Source organism: Panulirus ornatus, chromosome 23 (assembly GCF_036320965.1).
Source record: "Panulirus ornatus isolate Po-2019 chromosome 23, ASM3632096v1, whole genome shotgun sequence".
NCBI classification, from domain to species: domain Eukaryota; kingdom Metazoa; phylum Arthropoda; class Malacostraca; order Decapoda; family Palinuridae; genus Panulirus; species Panulirus ornatus.
In genome coordinates this window covers 329,838-347,843 of record NC_092246.1, presented here as the reverse complement: position 1 = coordinate 347,843, position 18,006 = coordinate 329,838, and the positions used below count along the sequence as shown (strand labels likewise).

At 40.8% G+C, this 18,006-nt stretch overlaps 1 protein-coding gene across 4 annotated transcripts in view; it reads left to right on the top strand.

The window, feature by feature from the left end:
- The first annotated feature begins 4,178 nt into the window (after positions 1-4,178).
- The window catches only part of mim (missing-in-metastasis), a 323,746-nt gene continuing 309,918 nt past the window's right edge, over positions 4,179-18,006 (top strand). For all 4 annotated transcript variants that reach the window (XM_071676353.1, XM_071676355.1, XM_071676354.1 and 1 more), the window contains exon 1: positions 4,179-4,476. In XM_071676353.1, the coding sequence (XP_071532454.1) occupies positions 4,399-4,476 (78 nt within the window). In that variant the 5' untranslated portion in view covers positions 4,179-4,398. The remainder of the gene's footprint in view (positions 4,477-18,006) is intronic.

Here is an 18,006-nt window from a genome sequence, read left to right as displayed (position 1 = left end):
TTGATCGAGTGAGTAACGTAAGGGTAAGAGAGATGTGTGGAAATAAAAAGAGCGTGGTTGAGAGAGCAGAAGAGGGTGTTTTGAAGTGGTTTGGGCACATGGAGAGGATGAGTGAGGAAAGATTGACCAAGAGGATATATGTGTCGGAGGTGGAGGGAACAAGGAGAAGAGGGAGACCAAATTGGAGGTGGAAAGATGGAGTGAAAAAGATTTTGTGTGATCGGGGCCTGAGCATGCAGGAGGGTGAAAGGAGGGCAAGGAATAGAGTGAATTGGAGCGATGTGGTATACCGGGGTTGACGTGCTGTCAGTGGATTGAATCAAGGCATGTGAAGCGTCTGGGGTAAAACATGGAAAGCTGTGTAGGTATGTATATTTGCGTGTGTGGACGTATGTATATACATGTGTATGGGGGGGGTTGGGCCATTTCTTTCGTCTGTTTCCTTGCGCTACCTCGCAAACGCGGGAGACAGCGACAAAGTATAATAAAAAAAAATATAATAATAATAATAATATATATATATATATATATATATATATATATATATATATATATATATATATATATATATATATATATAAAATTTAAACTTACAGGAAAGAATAACAAAGATTTCCAAGATTTTGCCAGTACTGCAAGAAATTTTCAGAGGTGAATGTTTGCCGTAAAGCCAACAATAGTGCTTAACAGAATGAAAAAAATAAGCGTCTACCACTATTTACAAAGCAACAGTGTACCTTCGCTTTACCTTAACGTTGGGACTTATCTATCAGCAAGTTAAAGGGGGAAAGACATACATCACTCTCACCGTCACACATTGTAAGGGTTTGTTGGACACGAAATTGCGTAGTGATATGGAATCAGGTGACTGCTGGGATCAATCTGCGAGTGGTGCGCACCGTGCCCTGAAGGATGCTTGTCGTCTTGCCAGGTTGATTTTAAGACCAGAGGTGGGGTTGGTAATCTCTTACCTGCTTTCATCTCTAAGTGGTTAGATGAAATGTCACAAAGAATGCAACGGCAATTGTCCATTAGGGTACATGGATTTATAATCAATATAAGTGCATGTTTCTTGTCTCTCGTCATTTCAGAGCCCTGAACGAATCTACTTTGTTCAACCCCTCGAGCACTAGTAAAATTTATTTTCAAAGTAATGTAAAGCAAGTTTTTTTTTAACTGTAGAGGATCAGATGTTACGGTGTACAACTGACGAAGTGTGTTATGTGTGCACAAACGCTAAATCAGTTTCGTTATAGATTACTATGTAGTTCACGAATTACTCGGTCTCACTGTTTTTATCTAGTAGTATAAAGTCAACAACACAGTACATAAATAATTATCAGTTTCACTAATTCTCTACACAAACATATATGTAGCATCCTTTGTACCAGTGTTGTGTTGTGTTTCCTGTCTTGTCTCACGAGGCTAGGCGTCCTAGATGAGTAAAACGTAGTCCTTACAAACGCCAGAGTCATCTTGTTGTGAGAAAGGAAGGATACGACGTCTTGACCTCCATCAGAGACGATTCTGATTCGAGATGACTCTGCCATCTTTCAGCTTCTCTTATGTGCGGTGTACTCTTCAGACTGTCACCAATTATTTTCGTGTATCATCAATACAGCCAGATCATATTTACAGCTCACAAGAATGGACTAATACTAAAACAGATACGACCAGAGTGCAGGATGATACGGGCCAAGCATTTGATTGTAATGGTAGCGGTATTGGCGATCTCCACGACACAAGGTGAAGTGACAAAAATGCACGAAATCTTTTTTTCCTATACATTTAGTAACTAAAAGAAAAATGCATCCTTGCATTTGTAAAAATACATTACTATTAAAAGCATCATTATCCATTTCAACATCAGCTACATCATCTATGTAGTGCAATTCTGAAAGTGAACCAATTTCGAGCAGTTCGCGTTGTAACTAACTGAATGGATGGATGTTCAGTATGTTTCAGGGTTGCAACAGCAGTTACGCTAAATATTCAACTATCGCTCTATACATCTATCCAGTCGCTTGCTAAAAAGCTTTCGTGAATATTATTGCAGTGTTAAATTCACCTTTCTGTTCTTTAATCACGTTTTATATATATATATATATATATATATATATATATATATATATATATATATATATATATATATTTTTTTTTTTTTTTTTCGCTGTCTCCCGCGTTAGCGAGGTAGCGCAAGGAAACAGACGAAAGAAATGGCCCAACCCACCCCCATACACATGCCTTGATTCAATCCACTGACAGCACGTCAACCCCGGTATACCACATCGCTCCAATTCACTCTATTCTTTGCCCTCCTTTCACCCTCCTGCATGTTCAGGCCCCGATCACACAAAATCTTTTTCACTCCATCTTTCCACCTCCAATTTGGTCTCCTTCTTCTCCTCGTTCCCTCCACCTCCGACACATATATCCTCTTGGTCAATCTTTCCTCACTCATTCTCTCCATGTGACCAAACCATTTCAAAACACCCTCTTCTGCTCTCTCAACCACGCTCTTTTTATTTCCACACATCTCTCTTACCCTTACGTTACTTACTCGATCAAACCACCTTACACCACACATTGTCCTCAAACATCTCATTTCCAGCACATCCATATATATATATATATATATATATATATATATATATATATATATATATATATATATATATATATATATATATATTGGAAAGGATCACAATTTTGCGCGTGATCAAGATATTCCTATGAGTCCACGGGGAAAATGAAACACGAAAAGTTCCCAAGTGCACTTTCGTGTAATAATCACATCATCAGGGGAGACACAAGAGAGAAATATAACAGTCTTCGATGTATATCAACTGACTGTTATATTCCTCTCTTGTGTCTCCCCTGATGATGTGATTATTACACGAAAGTGCACTTGGGAACTTTTCGTGTTTCATTTTCCCCGTGGACTCATACGAATATATATATATATATATATATATATATATATATATATATATATATATATATATATATATATATATATATATAGGGGATAGGGGAGAAAGAATACTTCCCACGTATTCCCTGCGTGTCGTAGAAGGCGACTAAAAGGGGAGGGAGCGGGTGGCTGGAAATCCACCCCTCTCGTTTTTTTTTTTTTTTTTAATTTTCCAAAAGAAGGAACAGAGAAGGGGGCCAGGTGAGGATTTTCCCTCTAAGGCCCAGTCCTCTGTTCTTAACGCTACCTCGCAAATGCGGGAAATGGCGAATCGTATGAAAAAAATGAAAAAAAAAAAAAAAAATATATATATATATATATATATATATATATATATATATATATATATATATATATATTAAAAGAGAGTTAAGAGTAAATGTGAATAAGAACAAGGTTATTAGGTACAGTAGGGTTGAGGGTCAAGTCAATTGGGAGGTAAGTTTGAAAGGAGAAAATCTGGAGGAAGTAAAGTGTTTTAGATATCTGGGAGTGGATCTGGCAGCGGATGGAACTATGGAAGCGGAAGTGAATCATAGGGTGGGGGAGGGGGCGAAAATCCAGGGAGCCTTGAAGAATGTGTGGATGTCGAGAACATTATCTCCAAAAGCAAAAATGGGTATGTTTGGAGGAATAGTGGTTTTGGAGGAATAGAGGAATAGTAGCCAAGTCTTTTATGTAATTCCTATGAGTCCACGGGGAAAATGAAACACGATAAGTTGCCAAGTGCACTTTCGTGTAATAATCACATCAGGGTAAACACAAGAGAGAAATATAAGTCAGTTGATATACAACGAAGAGACGTAGCTAGGACGCCATTTGTAAACATGTGATTGTCCAAGAGAGACAACGAGCGTATTATAAACTTATTATGTGGACAAGGTTAATTGTTTATAAATTTGATTAACAATAGTTATCCAATTTGAATTGACTTTCACTAATATCAAGATTATAATTCTTTAAAAAAAAAAAACTTACATTACACCGTCGCAACAACGGTATAAAAGTGACAGAAAAATCAAAAGAAGTTAAAAGAACAGCAGCAGTTTGAATGTTCCATGTTTACAGCTATAGGTAAGAAGTTGACGTTTGCGATTTTTTTTTTCTTATTTAGTACAAGACCTTTTCCCTTGTGTTCCTTGTCTGGCAGCGGGGTAGCGTGAGTCGTAAAGAGCCCGGCAGTCGTGCGAGTCAGTCAGTGGCTGAGAGGTGTTTCCTGTGGGTTGAGTGTATAATCGATTGTTGTGCTGCTGTGAAAGAAATTGTATAAACCGAAGCGAAGAAGTTCTCATTTTATCGATTAAGGAAGATCCCTGTCGACCCTGGGTGTTCTTAAAGGATTTGAGTGTAAAGAACGTAAAAGATGGGTTTCTATGAAGTATAAAAGCGATTTAATGGACGGTGACTAGTTGATATTTCGCACCATGGAGGTGATACAGACATTGGATCGGGACTGCTCTGCCCTGGCGGGACTTTTCCAAATGGTAGTCAATGACATGAAGGTGAGTTGATGAATCACTTATTATTTTGATATTGTTACCACAGATGGTTTGTTGTCATCGGCTTAGTGAAGTGATATGTGAATAATTTTGGCCGATCAGCCAGGGCAGCGACCAGTCAATACCGAGGTAGGGGCCTGCTAGGCCTATAGTTGCGTCGCCTCCACACCTACCATTCATCTAGCAGCCTTTCTTTTTGCTTCCGCAGCTTGTTAAAACAAAAGCTTTTAGTTAGCACATTTTCTTCGATACCGTTTGCATCATATTTATCTTCATTGGCGAGTTTGTTTTGTTTCAATTAATGCCTACAAGCCAAGATCTCTTACTTATGGGTATTACTATTGATTTTTACGGCTTTGTAGGATAGGAAATTGTCTTCGTATCATGAAAACTATCTCTAGTGGCATCCTTGTAGTGGTCCTTTGTCTTCTAATTACCTTTCATTACAGCATAACTTGCTATAATCATGTTATTGTCGAACCTTTTCTTTAGCTTTTCTGGAATGTATTACTCTAAAGAGCCTAATCAAGATTGTCTTGACAGTTATTACATTGTTTAGCAGAGATTGTTTTAAGGATAAGGATATTAGGGTTTTGTAGTGAACAGCGCTAATTAATGTTATTGCAGAGGCTTCTGTATAATTGTGATTCTGTGAATAATGAGGATCATTTAATCATGCTACGAGTAATACAAGGAATTTACATTATGTTGTGAGAAATGCGGCTATTAACTTCAATGCAGATGATTGAGACAAAGGACTAATAATCTTTAAAGTAAGTAAGGAATAGGGCTACTTTTTTTTGTTAAAGGATCCAGTCACGAACAGAAGTCCACATCAAGGCTGGGCCTTATTTGAAATATAGAGAGAATTATGAAAAGACAAGGGAAAGTATTTGATTTTTTTTTTTTGGGGGGGGGGGGGGAAGTGAAAAACCTGTCTTCTGAAATGTGCCAGGTGATAATTATTGGGAAGGACATGAGAGGGTAGAGAGTTCCAAAGCTTCGACGAGTAAGGAAAGAAGCAGGTATCAAAATGACCCACCCTTGAGTTGCTGATGGCCACACAATAGTCATGTGACGCAGCAGCTTGCCGAGTATTACGTGGTCTAGCTAGTGATGTGGACACACAAATAGCCGGCTCTCGGGAGCAAAAGCCAAAGAACTATAGAAGAGGGAAAGTGAACCAATATTGTGGCGTAGGGCAAGGGGGTCAAATCTGGAAGTTAGCCTGGGACAGTTTTTAAGGAGGATCGCTTTCGTCTCAACTCTGTCAAGTAAGAATGCAGAGCTAGAACCACCTCAGATGTCAGAGTAGTACTCTGTACAAGGAGGAATCAATCTCTTGCATAAACGGAGTAACTATTCAGAAGAGAAGTTTCGACAACAGGACACACAGTTTCTTAGAAGCAGACCTAGTTATTACTGTAATGTGGTGTCTCCAAGAAAGCCTAGATGTTCCAGTAATGCCAAGTATGTTCATTGAATCAGGAGGTCGAGTCACAGAACCGTCAAAGGAGAGACGAGAGTTGTGAGGAGTTATCGACAGAGAAATGGGTAGAAACTGAGTCTTAGAGGCATTAATCTTGACAAGATTTTGTGAACCACTGAGATATCCTATCCAAGTCTGAGTTTACTGAGGAGGCTGTGTCAAGACGAGATGCAGATCGAGCGAGAGAAGGGGGAGCAGAATTGAAGGATGTGGATGAATGAAGTGTTGAGTCGCCTGCATTGGATTATTTGTAAAGGAGAGGATATCGTTGAAAAGGAGAAAAAGTGTAGGGGATAGGAAGGAACCTAGAGGGACACCGCTGTTGATGGAGAATAGGGTGGGAGGTCGATCCATCAACAATGACAGAGATAGATCGACCAGAGAGGAAGCTAGGTATGAAGGAGCAAAGTGAGGGAGAGAAGGCATAAGAAGGGGAGCCTAAAGATGAGATCCCATTGCCACACCGTCAAAAGACTTAGATATGTCAAGGGCAACTACACATGACCCCCAAAAGCTTTCAGGGATGGGATGATGACCAGACATGAATATAATAAGAAAGAATATCATCAGTGGATCTTGCCTTACTGAAGCCATACTGGTGATCAGAGGACACTGATTTTCGAAGTGTTTAAGGATATGGGAGTTTAGGAGGGATTGAGAGACTTTGGAAATGGTAGATTGTCAAAGCAACGGGACAATCGTTAGAGGGTCAGAACGATCACCCTTCTTAGGGATAGTATGTATCAATGTACGCTTTCAAGGAGAAGGAAAAGTGTTGGTTTTTAAACAGAAACGAAGCAGACGAGCAAGCACAGATGCAAGCTCAGAGGCACACTGTTTCAGTACACGGGGATGGATGCCATCAGGACCATGAACTTTGCTTGTGTGTCTAAAGAGAGAAGGGCTTTTCGGACAGTAGGTAGAATTAGAAGAGAAACGGGAACCAAAGAGATCTGCTTTGTCAACGGGAGAGACAGCTATTGTATTGCCAGTACGGAAAAGCAAAGGCGAGGTAGAGCGACAGAAGTTGTTAGTGATGCCCTTAGCTAAAGCTCAGAAAGACCTTGGATGACGAGGAGAGATTATCGCACTTCCTTTAAATAAAGGAACGCTTCGCCTCACGGATAACATGCTTGTACCGGTTACGGGCAGTGATAAAAGCTGAATGGGAGCCAGAGGAAGGGGAGTTTTTCCAAACCCGATATGCCTGATCCCTTGCCTGAATGGTCTTAGATCAGGAACGGTTGAACCATGGATTGGATGAAGCAATAGTCTTAGAAGAAGAGGGGATGAATGCTTCCATTTCCGCTAGAATAACATCCGCTATGAATTTGGCGAAGACCGAAGCATCACCACATAAGAGACAAATTTCCGCATGGAAAGTTAGAAAAGAAGTTACGAAGTTATTCCAGTCAGCTTTGTTAAGATGCCAGTATTTACGCTTGGAAGGGGCTGCTGGAGGTGGAGATGCCGTTTGAATAGACACATTTGTGAAAGTGTGATCAGATGAGGCAACCGGGGCGAGATTGTGTAGTAACAGCGGGATGGAGTAGTGAAAAACATCCAGAATATTAAAAGTGTCACAGCGGTCATGAATTTGGGTAAGGTGGGAGATGATTTGCTTTAAATCATTAAGAATTGAGAACAGCTTCAATTCCTTCACCATCCGTATGGGAGGAATTCAACCATTCCCTGTGGTGAACGTTGAAATCCTTAAGGTAGAGGATCTCGGCTTGCGGGTGAGAGGATGTCACAGTCTCATGGCGGAAGGTTAGATACTCGAAGAAGGACATTGAATTTGTAGAATTAGGAGAGCAATCGGCTAAACAGAGGAAAAGTGTGGAAGTAGGGAGACACCTTGAGCCAGAGCCACATAACATCAAAGTTTGGAGACTCGAGGTCCATAAGGCGTGTAAGAGGTATGTTGATGTTGGAATAAGCACAAACACCACCGCTGAACCGGAATCGTGAGTGGAGGTTAAGTTAGATATGAAAAATGGACCAGTGAGAACATCATTAGACAGCTGTGTTTCAGAGAGAAGTAAATATTATGAGAGGTGCTAGACAGATGATGTTGAACTGAGGACAGGTTACTAGAGAGACCACGAATGTAATGTTAGTGTGTATATATATATATATATATATATATATATATATATATATATATATATATATATATATATATATATATATATATCGGGTTTGGGAATGTCTTGGGAGTAAAGTCAGGGGTTAGTGAGAGGACAAGAGCAAGGGAAGGAGTAGCACTACTCCTGAAACAGGAGTTGTGGGAGTATGTGATAGAGTGTAAGAAAGAAAATTCTAGATTGATATGGGTAAAACTGAAAGTTGATGGAGAGAGATGGGTGATTATTGGTGCATATGCACCTGGGCATGACAAGAAAGATCATGAGAGGCAAGTGTTTTGGGAACAGCTGATTGAGTGTGTTAGTGGTTTTGATGCACGAGACCGGGTTATAGTGATGGGTGATTTAGATGCAAAGGGGAGTAATGTGGCAGTTGAGGGAATAATTGGTATACATGGGGTGTTCAGTGTTGTAAATGGAAATGGTGAAGAGCTTGTAGATTTATGTGCTGAAAAAGGACTGGTGATTGGGAATACCTGGTTTAAAAAGCGAGATATACATGAATACGTATGTAAGTAGGAGAGATGGCCAGAGAGCGTTATTGGATTACGTGTTAATTGACAGGCGCACGAAAGAGAGACTTTTGGATGTTAACACATAAATCTACAAGCTCTTCACCATTTCCATTTACAACACTGAACACCCCATGTACACTAATTATTCCCTCAACTGCCACATTACTCACCTTTGCATTCAAATCACCCATCACTATAACCCGGTCTCGTGTATCAAAACTACTAACACATTCACTCAGCTGCTCGCAAAACACTTGCCTCTAATGATATTTCTTCTCATGCCCAGGTGCATATGCACCAATAATCACCCATCTCTCTCCATCCACTTTCAGTTTTACCCATATCAATCTAAAGTTTACTTTCTTACACTCTATCGACATACTCCCACCACTCCTGTTTCAGGAGTAGTGCTACTCCTTCCCTTACTCTTGTCCTCTCACTATACACATGTACATAATTCATACCGTCTGCCTTTATTCATTTCCATCGCCACCCCTCCACACATGAAATAACCCCCCCCCCCCCCCGCGTGTGCGCGAGGTAGCGCTAGGAAAAGACAACAAAGGCCACATTCGTTCACACTCAGTCTCTTGCTGTCATGTATAATACACCGAAACCACAGCTCCCTTTTCACATCCAGGCCCCTCAAAACTTTCCATGGTTTACCCCGGACGTTTCACATTTCCTGGTTCAATCCATCGACAACACATCGACCCCGGTATACCACATCGTTCCAGTTCACCGTGTTCCTTGCACGCCTTTCACCCTCCTGTATGTTCAGACCCCGATCGCTCAATATATTTTTCACTCCATCTTTCCACCTCCAATTTGGTCTCCCACGATATTCGAGTACATAGTATTCGAATAGTTATTTCCTATTAGCCAGGCCCATAGCCTAACGGTTAGCATTCCTGCCTCTTACATAGAGGTCCCGGGTTTGATCCTGGCTGTTGGAGGTTTGTATGATATATATATATATATATATATATATATATATATATATATATATATATATATATATATATATATATTTTTTTTTTTTTTTTTTTTTTTTTTTTTTCCGCTGTCTCCCGCGTTTGCGAGGTAGCGCAAGGAAACAGACGAAAGAAATGGCCCAACCCACCCCCATACACATGTATATACATACGTCCACACACGCAAATACACATACCTACACAGCTTTCCATGGTTTACCCCAGACGCTTCACATGCCTTGATTCAATCCACTGACAGCACGTCAACCCCGGTATACCACATCGCTCCAATTCACTCTATTTCTTGCCCTCCTTTCACCCTCCTGCATGTTCAGGCCCCGATCACACAAAATCTTTTTCACTCCATCTTTCCACCTCCAATTTGGTCTCCCTCTTCTCCTCGTTCCCTCCACCTCCGACACATATATTCTCTTGGTCAATCTTTCCTCACTCATTCTCTCCATGTGCCCGAACCAGTTCAAAACACCCTCTTCTGCTCTCTCAACCACGCTCTTTTTATTTCCACACATCTCTCTTACCCTCACGTTACTTACTCGATCAAACCACCTCACACCACACATTGTCCTCAAACATCTCATTTCCAGCGCATCTATCCTCCTGCGCACAACTCTATCCATAGCCCACGCCTCGCAACCATACAACATTGTTGGAACCACTATTCCTTCAAACATACCCATTTTTGCTTTCCGAGATAATGTTCTCGACTTCCACACATTCTTCAAGGCTCCCAGAATTTTCGCCCCCTCCCCCACCCTATGATCCACTTCCGCTTCCATGGTTCCATCCGCTGCCAGATCCACTCCCAGATATCTAAAACACTTCACTTCCTCCAGTTTTTCTCCATTCAAACTCACCTCCCAATTGAATTGACCCTCAACCCTACTGTACCTAATAACCTTGCTCTTATTCACATTTACTCCTAACTTTCTTCTTTCACACACTTTACCAAACTCAGTCACCAGCTTCTGCAGTTTCTCACATGAATCAGCCACCAGCGCTGTATCATCAGCGAACAACAACTGACTCACTTCCCAAGCTCTCTCATCCCCAACAGACTTCATACTTGCCCCTCTTTCCAAAACTCTTGCATTCACCTCCCTAACAACCCCATCCATAAACAAATTAAACAACCATGGAGACATCACACACCTCTGCCGCAAACCTACTTTCACTGAGAACCAATCACTTTCCTCTCTTCCTACACGTACACATGCCTTACATCCTCGATAAAAACTTTTCACTGCTTCTAACAACTTGCCTCCCACACCATATATTCTTAATACCTTCCACAGAGCATCTCTATCAACTCTATCATATGCCTTCTCCAGATCCATAAATGCTACATACAAATCCATTTGCTTTTCTAAGTATTTCTCACATACATTCTTCAAAGCAAACACCTGATCCACACATCCTCTACCACTTCTGAAACCACACTGCTCTTCCCCAATCTGATGCTCTGTACATGCCTTCACCCTCTCAATCAATATCCTCCCATATAATTTACCAGGAATACTCAACAAACTTATACCTCTGTAATTTGAGCACTCACTCTTATCCCCTTTGCCTTTTTACAATGGCACTATGCACGCATTCCGCCAATCCTCAGGCACCTCACCATGAGTCATACATACATTAAATAACCTTACCAACCAGTCAACAATACAGTCACCCCCTTTTTTTAATAAATTCCACTGCAATACCATCCAAACCTGCTGCCTTGCCGGCTTTCATCTTCCGCAAAGCTTTTACTACCTCTTCTCTGTTTACCAAATCATTTTCCCTAACCCTCTCACTTTGCACACCACCTCGACCAAAACACCCTATATCTGCCACTCTATCATCAAACACATTCAACAAACCTTCAAAATACTCACTCCATCTCCCTCTCACATCACCACTACTTGTTATCACCTTCCCATTTGCGCCCTTCACTGAAGTTCCCATTTGCTCCCTTGTCTTACGCACTTTATTTACCTCCTTCCAGAACATCTTTTTATTCTCCCTAAAATTTAATGATACTCTCTCACCCCAACTCTCATTTGCCCTTTTTTTCACCTCTTGCACCTTTCTCTTGACCTCCTGTCTCTTTCTTTTATAAATCTCCCACTCAATTTCATTTTTTCCATACAAAAATCGTCCAAATGCCTCTCTCTTCTCTTTCACTAATACTCTTACTTCTTCATCCCACCACTCACTACCCTTTCTAATCAACCCACCTCCCACTCTTCTCATGCCACAAGCATCTTTTGCGCAATCCATCACTGATTCCCTAAATACATCCCATTCCTCCCCCACTCCCCTTACTTCCATTGTTCTCACCTTTTTCCATTCTGTACTCAGTCTCTCCTGGTACTTCCTCACACAAGTCTCCTTCCCAAGCTCACTTACTCTCACCACCCTCTTCACCCCAACATTCACTCTTCTTTTCTGAAAACCCATACAAATCTTCACCTTAGCCTCCACAAGATAATGATCAGACATCCCTCCAGTTGCACCTCTCAGCACATTAACATCCAAAAGTCTCTCTTTCGCACGCCTGTCAATTAACACGTAATCCAATAACGCTCTTTGACCATCTCTCCTACTTACATAAGTATACTTATGTATATCTCGCTTTTTAAACCAGGTATTCCCAATCATCAGTCCTTTTTCAGCACATAAATCTACAAGCTCTTCACCATTTCCATTTACAACACTGAACACCCCATGTATACCAATTATTCCCTCAACTGCCACATTACTCACCTTTGCATTCAAATCACCCATCACTATAACCCGGTCTCGTGTATCAAAACCACTAACACACTCATTCAGCTGCTCCCAAAACACTTGCCTCTCATGATCTTTCTTCTCATGCCCAGGTGCATTTGCACCAATAATCACCCATCTCTCTCCATCACTTTCAGTTTTACCCATATTAATCGAGAATTTACTTTCTTACATTCTATCACATACTCCCACAACTCCTGTTTCAGGAGTATTGCTACTCCTTCCCTTGCTCTTGTCCTCTCACTAACCCCTGACTTTACTCCCCAGACATTCCCAAACCACTCTTCCCCTTTACCCTTGAGCTTCGTTTCACTCAGAGCCAAAACATCCAGGTTCCTTTCCTCAAACATACTACCTATCTCTCCTTTTTTCACATCTTGGTTACATCCACGCACATTTAGGCACCCCAATCTGATCCTTCGAGAAGGATGAGCACTCCCCGCGTGACTCCTTCTTCTGTTTCCCATTTTAGAAAGTTAAGAAAATATATATATATTTTTTTTTCTTTTTTTTTTGCCGCTGTCTCCCGCGTTTGCGAGGTAGTGCAAGGAAGCAGACGAAAGAAATGGCCCAACCCACCCCCATACACATGTATATACATACGTCCACACACGCAAATATACATACCTACACAGCTTTCCATGGTTTACCCCAGACGCTTCACATGCCCTGATTCAATCCACTGACAGCACGTCAACCCCGGTATACCACGTCGATCCAATTCACTCTATTCCTTGCCCTCCTTTCACCCTCCTGCATGTTCAGGCCCCGATCATACAAAATCTTTTTCACCCCATCTTTCCACCTCCAATTTGGTCTCCCACTTCTCCTCGTTCCCTCCACCTCCGACACATATATCCTCTTGGTCAATCTTTCCTCACTCATTCTCTCCATGTGCCCAAACCATTTCAAAACACCCTCTTCTGCTCTCTCAACCACGCTCTTTTTATTTCCACACATCTCTCTTACCCTTACGTTACTTACTCGATCAAACCACCTCACACCACACATTGTCCTCAAACATCTCATTTCCAGCACATCCATCCTCCTGCGCACAACTCTATCCATAGCCCACGCCTCGCAACCATACAACATTGTTGGAACCACTATTCCTTCAAACATACCCATTTTTGCTTTCCGAGATAATGTTCTCGACTTCCACACATTCTTCAAGGCTCCCAGGATTTTCGCCCCCTCCCCCACCCTATGATCCACTTCCGCTTCCATGGTTCCATCCGCTGCCAGATCCACTCCCAGATATCTAAAACACTTTACTTCCTCCAGTTTTTCTCCATTCAAACTTACCTCCCAATTGACTTTACCCTCAACCCTACTGTACCTAATTACCTTGCTCTTATTCACATTTACTCTTAACTTTCTTCTTTCACACACTTTACCAAACTCAGTCACCAGCTTCTGCAGTTTCTCACATGAATCAGCCACCAGCGCTGTATCATCAGCGAACAACAACTGACTCACTTCCCAAGCTCTCTCATCCCCAACAGACTTCATTCTTGCCCCTCTTTCCAAAACTCTTGCATTCACCTCCCTAACAACCCCATCCATAAACAAATTCAACAACCATGGAGACATCACACACCCCTGCCGCAAACCTACATTCACTGAGAACCAATCACTTTCCTCTCTTCCTGCACGTACACATGCCTTACATCCTCGATAAAAACTTTTCACTGCTTCTAACATATATATATATATATATATATATATATATATATATATATATATATATATATATATATTTTTTTTTTTTTTTTTTTTTTTTTATACTTTGTCGCTGTCTCCCGCGTTTGCAAGGTAGCGCAAGGAAACAGACGAAAGAAATGGCCCAACCCCCCCCCCCCCATACACATGTATATACATACGTCCACACACGCAAATATACATACCTACACAGCTTTCCATGGTTTACCCCAGACGCTTCACATGCCTTGATTCAATCCACTGACAGCACGTCAACCCCGGTATACCACATCGCTCCAATTCACTCTATTCCTTGCCCTCCTTTCTCCCTCCTGCATGTTCAGGCCCCGATCACACAAAATCTTTTTCACTCCATCTTTCCACCTCCAATTTGGTCTCCCTCTTCTCCTCGTTCCCTCCACCTCCGACACATATATCCTCTTGGTCAATCTTTCCTCACTCATTCTCTCCATGTGCCCAAACCACTTCAAAACACCCTCTTCTGCTCTCTCAACCACGCTCTTTTTATTTCCACACATCTCTCTTACCCTTACGTTACTCACTCGATCAAACCACCTCACACCACACATTGTCCTCAAACATCTCATTTCCAGCACATCCATCCTCCTGCGCACAACTCTATCCATAGCCCACGCCTCGCAACCATACAACATTGTTGGAACCACTATTCCTTCAAACATACCCATTTTTGCTTTCCGAGATAATGTTCTCGACTTCCACACATTCTTCAAGGCCCCCAGAATTTTCGCTCCCTCCCCCACCCTATGATCCACTTCCGCTTCCATGGTTCCATCCGCTGCCAGATCCACTCCCAGATATCTAAAACACTTTACTTCCTCCAGTTTTTCTCCATTCAAACTCACCTCCCAATTGACTTGACCCTCAACCCTACTGTACCTAATAACCTTGCTCTTATTCACATTTACTCTTAACTTTCTTCTTCCACACACTTTACCAAACTCAGTCACCAGCTTCTGCAGTTTCTCACATGAATCAGCCACCAGCGCTGTATCATCAGCGAACAACAACTGACTCACTTCCCAAGCTCTCTCATCCCCAACAGACTTCATACTTGCCCCTCTTTCCAAAACTCTTGCATTTACCTCCCTAACAACCCCATCCATAAACAAATTAAACAACCATGGAGACATCACACACCCCTGCCGCAAACCTACATTCACTGAGAACCAATCACTTTCCTCTCTTCCTACACGTACACATGCCTTACATCCTCGATAAAAACTTTTCACTGCTTCTAACAACTTTCCTCCCACACCATATATTCTTAATACCTTCCATAGAGGTATATATATATATATATATATATATATATATATATATATATATATATATATATATATATATATATATATATATATATATATAAATAATGTGTCTGTGAAGCGTCTGGGGTAAACCATGGAAAGTTTTGTGGGGCCTGGATGTGGAAAGAGAGATGTGGTTTCGGTGCATTATACATGACACCTAGAGACAGTGTGAACGAATATGGCCTTTCTTGTCTTTTCCTAGCGCTACCTCGCGCGCATGCGGAGGGGGGGGGGTGTCATTTCATGTGTGGCGGGGTGGCGACGGGAATGAATAAAGGCAGCAAGTATGAATTATGTACATGTGTATATATATGTATAAGTGTGTATATGTATACATATGTATTCGTTGAAATGTATAGGTATGTATATGTGCGTGTGTGGACGTGTATGTATATATATGTGGTTGGGTTGGGCCATTCTTTCGTCAGTTTTCTTGCGCTACCTCGCTAACGCGGGAGACAGCGTCAAAGTATAATATATAAATATATATATATATATATATATATATATATATATATATATATATATATATATATATATATATATATATATATAGGAACGGAGGGATGTAAACTGCCCTCCCCTTTTATTTCAATTTCTAAACGACGTAACAGAAGTAGCGAATCGAGGAGTGGTCCTGCTCCCGGATTTGGAGGAGAATGTTGTGTTCACCAGAAGAAAGACAAAGCAATTCACACGGCAACAAAGCAGTGAGATCTTTAATGTGGTCAGAGTGGAGAAACACATGGTTTAAAGAGAAATACGTGTAAACTTTACATATAGTTAAGGAGGCGCAAATAATGTCAGTCGTGGACTTTTAGCAAAGTATTTATCAATTCTTAAACGTATCTATGGTGCTACTTTCAGCTATTTAGTAAAGATGTTATTCCATATATCAAGAGTACTGTTGGAGTAAGAGTACTTTGTCTGTTCAAAGTATAACATTTCCTCAGGAGTTTATCTCCATGTCTGCCTGTGGCATGAGGGTAGTCCAGCCTTCTTACAGGATCTGAGAGCCTTTGTAATATTGAATATCTGTATTGAATCATCTCTCAACATTCTCTTTTGTTATGTAGATTGTCAACTTTCATGGCATTTGCTTCTCAGTCTGGGGAAGACCTTAGTAGCTTGCTGCTGTACTCCATTGTGTTTTTTTTTTTTTTCAAGTAGAATGACCAACATTGCACACTATATTGAATAAGGGGACTCACCAGGGAATTATAAAAAGCCAGAACTGTGTCTGAGACATATCTTTCTGACTTACTTAGGAATCCAAGATGTTTTTCTTTTTGCTTTTTTACTGCTTTTAGAGATGCCTTACCTACTTGGTTGTAGGTCATCAGAGATCATTTATAGCTTGACGGTTCATAGTGTAGCTGACCTCGTTTTTACCACTGATACATGTGTATAACTTCTCGGTCTTAATATTCACATATCAGTGTGAGGCTATATAGACTTTCCATTTCTGTCATAGATTTATATTCGAGCACAAAATCGTCTATGAATTTTGATTCTTACAACTAAACCAATCATCTTTGTCGATATGTAGGAAAACCAGTCCCAAGACTGACTCGTCAGACGTAAACAATGTCGTCAACAACCATCCACAGCATCCTTCATTAAGTGCTCACACTAAGTCTTCTCCAATAAAGCCATCCTTCATTAAGTGTTCATACTAAGTCTTCTCCAATAAAGCCATCCTTCATTAAGTGCTCATACTAAGTCTTCTCCAATAAAGCCATCCTTCATTAAGTGTTCATACTAAGTCTTCTCCAATAAAGCCATCCTTCATTAAGTGCTCATACTAAGTCTTCTCCAATAAAGCCATCCTTCATTAAGTGCTCATACTAAGTCTTCTCCAATAAAGCCATCCTTCATTTAGTGCTCATACTAAGTCTTCTCCAATAAAGCCATCCTTCATTAAGTGCTCATACTAAGTCTTCTCCAATAAAGCCATCCTTCATTAAGTGTTCATACTAAGTCTTCTCCAATAAAGCCATCCTTCATTAAGTGCTCATACTAAGTCTTCTCCAATAAAGCCATCCTTCATTAAGTGCTCATACTAAGTCTTCTCCAATAAAGCCATCCTTCATTAAGTGTTCATACTAAGTCTTCTCCAATAAAGCCATCCTTCATTAAGTGCTCACACTAAGTCTTCTCCAATAAAGCCATCCTTCATTAAGTTTTCATACTAAGTCTTCTCCAATAAAGCCATCCTTCATTAAGTCCTCATACTAAGTCTTCTCCAATAAAGCCATCCTTCATTAAGTGTTCGTACTAAGTCTTCTCCAATAAAGCCATCCTTCATTAAGTGCTCATACTAAGTCTTCTCCAATAAAGCCATCCTTCATTAAGTGCTCATACTAAGTCTTCTCCAATAAAGCCATCCTTCATTTAGTGCTCATACTAAGTCTTCTCCAATAAAGCCATCCTTCATTAAGTGCTCATACTAAGTCTTCTCCAATAAAGCCATCCTTCATTAAGTGTTCATACTAAGTCTTCTCCAATAAAGCCATCCTTCATTAAGTGCTCATACTAAGTCTTCTCCAATAAAGCCATCCTTCA